Raw genomic sequence first — 7,345 nt, 5'->3', positions numbered from 1 at the left:
CACACACACTCTCTCTCTCTCTCTCTCTCTCTCTCTCTCTCTCTCTCTCTCTCTCTCTCTCTCTCTCTCACCACATGAATGCTTCCATCATGCACACACACACACACACACACACTCTCTCTCTCTCTCTCCAATCATGGTGAAAATATTGTAACTATTTTAACTCCTTTTTTTCATATAGTATATCATCACTCTAAAAGGACTCTAATGGCAATGTTAATAGATACAATGCTAATATGAACATCGACAAAAAAAATTCTTACTAGTATTTCTATTATTCCATTCCCTTGCAGTGATTTGTAAATTTTCAAGGTTATTAAAGTACTAAAGTTATTTTTATAAATCATTAAGAGTTGCACAATCAAACTAGTATTATTGTATTTATTACGTAAGGATTTGTTTAGTGTTTTTGTGGGAAAATAAATTTACTACAAGGAATACATAAATTTTATAAGAAAAAACACAAAAGGGTGAATAACATTTCACAAACTAGGTTACATAAGGATATATAAAACATGTATTGAATATAGTGATACCTCAACATAGAGCCAAGGTGCACTATGTTTAAATCCAAATTCAACACCATTCAATGATAGGATCCCATGAGAGAAACATGATCTCTATCTTGCATGAAAACCATTGAGAAGTCAATGTATAAACTTCAAGAAGCCTCATCATAGAATCATTTTTAACTTTAATCATATTGGAATAATCACCATGCACACTTGAGAAACAAAGAACTCACCATCATGAAGCAAGAAACCTCTAATAACCCCCTAATCCATCTTGACATAAAGAGCCCTAAGAGGAAGCTATGTAGCCATTATAAAGAGAAAATGTGCCAATTGACTTCTTATGAACTAATCATTACAAAATAAACCCCTTAGAAAGGGGATCATTAGTGGAAACTAGGACCGAAGATCAGTAAAAGGGATTGCACCATTTTGTTGAAATAAAGTCTTGATTAAGAATTTCCAAGGTATACAATCACGTGCATTGCCAAAATTCCTATTGATAAGAATAGAGTGCTTACTTGTGCTCATTACATAATCTATTAAAGTCACAATGCTTAAGATGGGATCTTCAATTCTCCTTTTGAAAAGAAAACCATATTGCATAGGATGGAAAAATTCAAGAACTAGGCATTTAATCCTCAAATCCAAAGCCTTTTCCATTATTTTATATGTTGAATTTTTTTTGTAAAGGACTTCTGTAACTCAATTGATTTTATTTAGTGGACTTAAGGATCATGTTGATGAGTCCAAAATTTAAAGAAAGGTCAAGATTTTCCCATTATCTTTAAAACAAAATTTCTCACACAAAACATCGGCAAGGGAGCTCCAAATTTTTTGGTAAACCTCAACAAGTAGACCATTAGGACCAAGAGATTTTATCCTATTCATCTTCTCTACAATAAACTTATATGGTTGAGCTTCTGAAAAAGGCTTTTCTAATGAAATCCTCTTCTCAAGTTGAATTTGAAATAGATATCCAATTTGTCACAATTGATGTTAAAATCTTTATCTTGTAGCTTGAGTCACAAATATTTAATATTGTCCCCATTTTAAGGGATAAACTGGTAATCACCCCTCCAAAACAATTCATGATATGGCAAAAGGGAATACTAAGGGTCCATTTTGGTAGTTTTCAATAACTTTTGTCATTCATTAACACTTTATATTGGAGATTTATCTTCATGGAGTTTTCATCACAATCTATAGCTAAGAAATAGGTTTATAACCAGTCAATACTAGACATTAATAATTATAATTTACCACATTATCATAGAAGAATAACATTAATACTCCACAAAACCAAGGAACAATTACAAAATCAATACTAGACAAAACTCTATAATTTTTTTTAGAGAATCTAGGCAATAGGATTGGTCTAGTTTTAAGAAATAAGTTGCATCAATCTTGACATGATCAATGTATCCATGCAAACTTCTTGTAAAATGTAGGATTACCAAGATAATTTTGAGGATTCAATCACCCAAAAGTTGAATATGAAAGACTATGCCTACATCTATCCAAACTAAAATATTTATTAACTTAGAATACTACTAACTTTTTCCATTACAAGCATCCACATGTTATTGATGCTATAAGTATATTGAAAGAATAAGTAAGGACCAAATATCGACATATTCAACAAGAGGTGGTAAAGATTAGAGAAGCCATATTTTTCAACATATGTTGGGTAACAATGATTCTTATTGAGCCAACATATGTGTGTATATTTGGCATTATAACATACACAAAATATATCATATTTTACATTTGAGTTTTTTAAAATATGAATAAATTGATATATAAGTAGAGAACAGGTCACTAGCATATCTATAAACTCTAAATCATACACTTTTATGTAAATAAATAGTTAGTCACAATTGGTATTGTAATGTTTCAATTCTTTTTTCTCTCTTGTGCATCAACTTCCTTTTACACTCCTCTTTTTTTGAAAAAAATAATAATCAATCTAGTTCATGAAAAGAAGGGATACAAAGGGTGTCATGAGCTCCCTTTATGTTTTGTACTTATTCATTCTAAGTAAGGACTTTTAGAATTATTTCTAGGAAGCTCTTTGTGTTTATTTGAATTTTAAAGAGTGTTACACAGTGGCATCGCTTCTCTATTTCAAATTTGAGGTTATGGCGCATGAAACATGTTCTTTAAACTCCTTTTAAAGTCAATTAAAGGAACCAAAATAATGCATAGAGGAAAATCATTATCTCATCTTAATGTAATGAATGAAAAATATCAAGTTTATGTACAAAAGAAATATTTTCCTTTCATCAGTTTCAAAGTGTTTGTACTCCATTAGAAGTTGGATGGCTATCACATTTGAAACAAGATGTGCTCTTCTAACCAATATTTCAACTTAGTGGGCAACATAGGTAATTGTACTTGTTATTTCCTTGGATGATGGTTACCTTATCATCCAAATTTATGGTGGTTTGAGGAGAGTCATTATGAGCCAATATTTTACGACTCATAATATTGAACATTTCTTTTATACAACATTCAAATGCTTCTATTGCATTGGTTGAATCAAGGGCAGATGTCTCTATGAAGAACATTTTCTCCACTTCTGCAAGGGCTATGCCTTCCTCTACTGGTACCATCCTACAATGTGCCAAATCACATTTATTTCCAACCAACATAATTATAGCATCATCATCTCCATGCACTGTCAAAGGAAAAATGAACAAACATGTTAGAAAGTGCAATAGTAATTCAAACATATGCTTTGCGCTAAACCCTTTCATATTAAAAACAATGGTTATTGATGGCATGTAATAGCATGTAGTTTTCTAATAAGAAAAGGAATTGTAGATTTGGTTATACGAATAAGTATAACAATTGATTTCAAAACTAGTTTGTGGTGACATTGAGTATATCTTCTTCTCTTTCCTCAAATGAGAACATTAAAAGAAAAAATAGTTGATGGCCAATCCTCCAACCAAGTAGAGCTTACACTTATATTAAAGTGCTTAAATGGCATTGCATCTTATTGAAGCACTCTAAGTATTGTCATAAAGTCCAAATCCCAATAATATAGCCTTCACATTTTTATTGATGCGACTAGAAGGGTTGTTGGATTTTAGTGAAAATATTGGTTATGTGTTCATCGTATTTATTGTTTTCTTAGTTGTTAATAAAAATCAAAAGCCAAACTACTAGAAAGTGACTCTTTATGGAAAGCTTCAAAGAAGCATATGATGATATCTCACATGGTGGGCTTGAATTCATTAATAGTCTACAAGGGTAAGATCGATTGAGCAACCCAAATCAGGCAATTGACTATCTCTTCTCATATGAGGAAAGTGAAGGACTTCAACACCAAAAGTTTCCTTGTTGAGCAACCATACTAGCATAACTCAAACTAAGCATCTCCATTGGAAAATCCTCTTTTTAATTAGAAATCATAATTTCTAAGTTTCTTTGGATGCATCCTCTCTCTCTCTCTCTCTCTCTCTCTCTCTCTCTCTCTCTCTCTCTCTCTCAAAAGCATGCATATAGGTGTGCACTTACATGCACATGCACATGCAAGCATGTCAGTGTGCACGCATGTGTGCACACACATGAATGCATGTGGAAGGAAGTGAGAAAGTGAATATGCACTCATAAAATAGTGCATCCAAAGTAGCTAAACCCCCATGCTTTGTATCAAAAAGTTTCTAAACTGTGAGTAAATGGACTCGACATTGTTAAATACATCTATTAATGATGGGACAACACATGTATAGTATAGGAGATGGCTGAAATAAAGGCTCTTGGATGATCTTATCGACAACCTATTTTTGTCATTTAGTGGCAAACCACCTAAAGGTAGAGGGATATATTGCTCCACTCAAGCTATAAAAAGTGTGCAATTTTCATAGATTCTCTAGTCTTCATCATTATCTTTGTTTTCCAATGAAGGATCAAATCATGGCTAATACAGACATATTGTTTCTTCCTTAGATGCATAGGTCCATTTAAAACTAAGCCTTAAGGCACAACCTCCTATGACTAATCTTCTACTATATTTGAACCACATGTCCTAGTGAGTGATCTCATTAAATAATATCTACCCACCTCATCTTTAATGTTCAAACAACATGCACTTGTGACGTTGTAGAACGATTTGCATTTAGTTAGTTAATAGTGATTTTGAAACATTTTGACAAACCTCAAAATTTATGACTAAAAGACTTTTGGTCAAATGTTATCTTAGTTTGAAGCATCAAAATGAAGCTCACTCCATTAACTTCAAAGCTGATAATTTTAGCCAATGACCTTCTAAATCTGAAATGAGTCCTAGACCTACATTTCAAAAAGATAAGAGCTATATTTGCAAATTGTGGCAACTAAAAGCTAAATTCAATAGGTTTTCTAGAAAGTGTGATTTTGTTCAAGAAATGGGTGTTTGATGTTTAACCTTAAAGTTTCTAAGGTATAAAGTTCTAAACTTAGAAAACACCTAGTACAGAGCAACCATAAACTCAATTTTGTGTAATGTTAATCTATTGTCTTGTCACACAGATGATGAAACAAGAAACATGGAAATTACAAAAGTTCTTTTCAAATTTGAAATCACAAAAGGAGGCAAGTGGGAATTCGGAAAACCCTTCTAATTTAAGGGGAATTTTAAGAATCCCATGCATAATTTCATTTTCCAAGTTTTGAAGTTGCATGGATTGAGAGAGAGAGAGAGAGAGAGAGAGAGAGAGAGAGAGAGAGAGAGAGAGAGAGAGAGAGAGAGAATGGTTAAATTGTTACAGCCATAGGATTACTTAGACTAGGATAAGGGGGACCCGAAATGAGATGATTTGCAATGATAGTACATCTTTTAGTGCAAAAATGGTCCAATATAGTGGCATTTTGGACTCCATAGTGGCTTACGCTAAATGATGTGTAGCCCTCCTAGTGCCCAATGAAGGTTCAAAACTATCTTTCTTTCTAGCTCTAATACATTTTTTCTCTTCCACCCTTCAATGCACCACTTCTCTAAGCATTTTGAACTATATGCAAATTCATTTGCTGACTTTGATCACTCTTGATGACTAGCAAATCGACAAACTAAATATCTTCTAGATGTAAATTGGTGATGTTAAGCCCCCCATAGCTCTAATTCTCTATGCATGGTAAGAAATTAGGGAATCGAAGAGAGCAAAGTTACATGACACTACATTGGCCCCCTTACCCTCCAGGAATTTGGGAGAGGAAACATTGCTTTGCATAGAGGATTATCTAAAGACGCTTAAGAATTTTTAAGAGTTGGGAGGAGTGCAACTCCAAAAGAACGCTTTGCATAGAGGATTATCTAAAGACGCTTAAGAGTTTTTAAGAGATATATACGAGGGTGCGTAGGAAGAGCTCGAGCAAGGCAGTCCTCCCTAGGTCAATTCATGCAATTTTGGCGGTGCGGGGCGGCAGGAATAAAGCCCAGATGTAGGTTGAAGGCATGGTGACCAGAATGTCCTGAGTTCGATTCCTATTCCCGGGCCATGTATCATGTCTAGGTCCAGTGTATCGCTCCTAGGGTTGGTAGCACGGAAGCACAGACACAGAGAGAGAGAGAGAGAGAGAGACTGTGTGTGTGTGAAAAGGTAGGTACTGACTTCTGAGCTCGTCGAGCCAGCGGCCGACGTTGTCGAAGGTCTGGCGGCGGGTGATGTCGTAGACGATGAGGGCGCCGGCGGCGCCGCGGTAATAGGCGGAGGTGACGGCGCGGAAGCGCTCCTGGCCGGCAGTATCCCAGATCTGCGCCTTCACCTCCTTCCCCCCAATCGCCATGGTCTGCGTCTGGAACTCCACACCGATGGTGGGCTTGGAGTTGGGGTTGAACTCCCCGCGCGCGTACCTCGACAGCAGGTTCGACTTCCCCACCCCCGCGTCTCCTACCAGCACTATCTTGAACAGATACTCCACCTCCTGATATTCATCATTATACTCGTGCGCCTGCTCCTGATCGGCCTCCACCGTCACTCTTGCGCCCGATGATCTCTTCTGCATATTCATCTCTCCAAGCTACGAATAATAATGATAACCTATCGCCGCATCAACGTACTCTCAGTACGCTGCAAGCACACACAGCTCCACCAGTACTGCTTTCTCAGCCTGCAGCGTACACCACATATAATACCTCAGATTCCTAGTTCATGTCGACCCTTGCTCTCGACAAACTAGACACGATCCCTTCGTCTCAGTGTGATCAGCTTCTGTCTTCAGTCTGCCTTAATACTAACAACGTCTAGCTCCTCCTCTCGTCTCATCAGCTTTGATCGTCGGCACCAGCCTAATGGGACAGATCTTTTGCTGTAAATCCTGGGGCGGCGAGCCGGGGTTCTCGATGGCATTAAGCGCCTTCTCTACAGCACCTTCGCTCAAACGCGCTCCCCGGTGTCCCCCTGGTTCCACGTCGTGTTCTTCACGAGCATTTTTATGTGCAAACTGGTCATGAGATCATCCATTCGAATCCAATATTATTTGACTTGGCGTTGTCAATAGCGCGCCGGCCGCGAAATATTCCAAAACCAGGAAAGCCCTCCACATGTCGCTTTTTCGGGGTTTGTCTGACCTTTACGTTGGCCTCCACGGAACATTCACCATAACGACAAGAATTAGCACTTATCAGTCTGGCGGCTTCCATGATTCCATCCGTTCGTCCCATGTAGGGTTCACTTCTATGCAATGAATGTATTCTAGAGGAGTTGTTGAATAGTTTATTCATGTTGCCCACATAATATACACATACGAGAGATTCTGCTACTCTTTAGCTAGCCTCTCTCTAGTAGAGAACTACTTTCCATATCACCATATCGATTCTTTTAGAGGGTGTGCTAGACCAAATGCCT

General features: G+C 36.9%; 1 protein-coding gene across 1 annotated transcript; it reads right to left on the bottom strand.

Annotated features, from left to right (window-relative positions):
* Nucleotides 1-2,780: 2,780 nt before the first annotated feature.
* Nucleotides 2,781-6,929, bottom strand: LOC148026066 (ras-related protein RABA5c-like). Its single transcript, XM_087693294.1, has 2 exons — nucleotides 6,110-6,929; nucleotides 2,781-3,192 (listed from the first exon to the last, which is right to left on the bottom strand). Exons 1-2 carry the CDS (start codon nucleotides 6,507-6,509, stop codon nucleotides 2,879-2,881), a joined length of 714 nt encoding a protein of 237 aa, XP_087549420.1. The 5' UTR covers nucleotides 6,510-6,929; the 3' UTR covers nucleotides 2,781-2,878.
* Between the last annotated feature and the right edge of the window lie 416 nt (nucleotides 6,930-7,345).

The sequence above is a fragment of the Lygodium microphyllum genome, chromosome 14 (assembly GCF_053477565.2).
Source record: "Lygodium microphyllum isolate KBCC chromosome 14, Lygodium_microphyllum_v1.1.10, whole genome shotgun sequence".
Taxonomy (NCBI): Eukaryota; Viridiplantae; Streptophyta; class Polypodiopsida; order Schizaeales; family Lygodiaceae; genus Lygodium; species Lygodium microphyllum.
This window is presented reverse-complemented; position numbering and strand designations above follow the sequence as displayed.

Excerpts from the sequence above, each read along its gene's own strand:
- LOC148026066 (XM_087693294.1), bottom strand. The coding sequence starts at position 6,509 with ATGAATATGCAGAAGAGATCATCGGGCGCAAGAGTGACGGTGGAGGCC. Across the intron at positions 3,193-6,109 it reads CTGGCTCGACGAGCTCAGAA|TGCATGGAGATGATGATGCT; the intron begins GTCAGTACCTAC and ends TTCCTTTGACAG.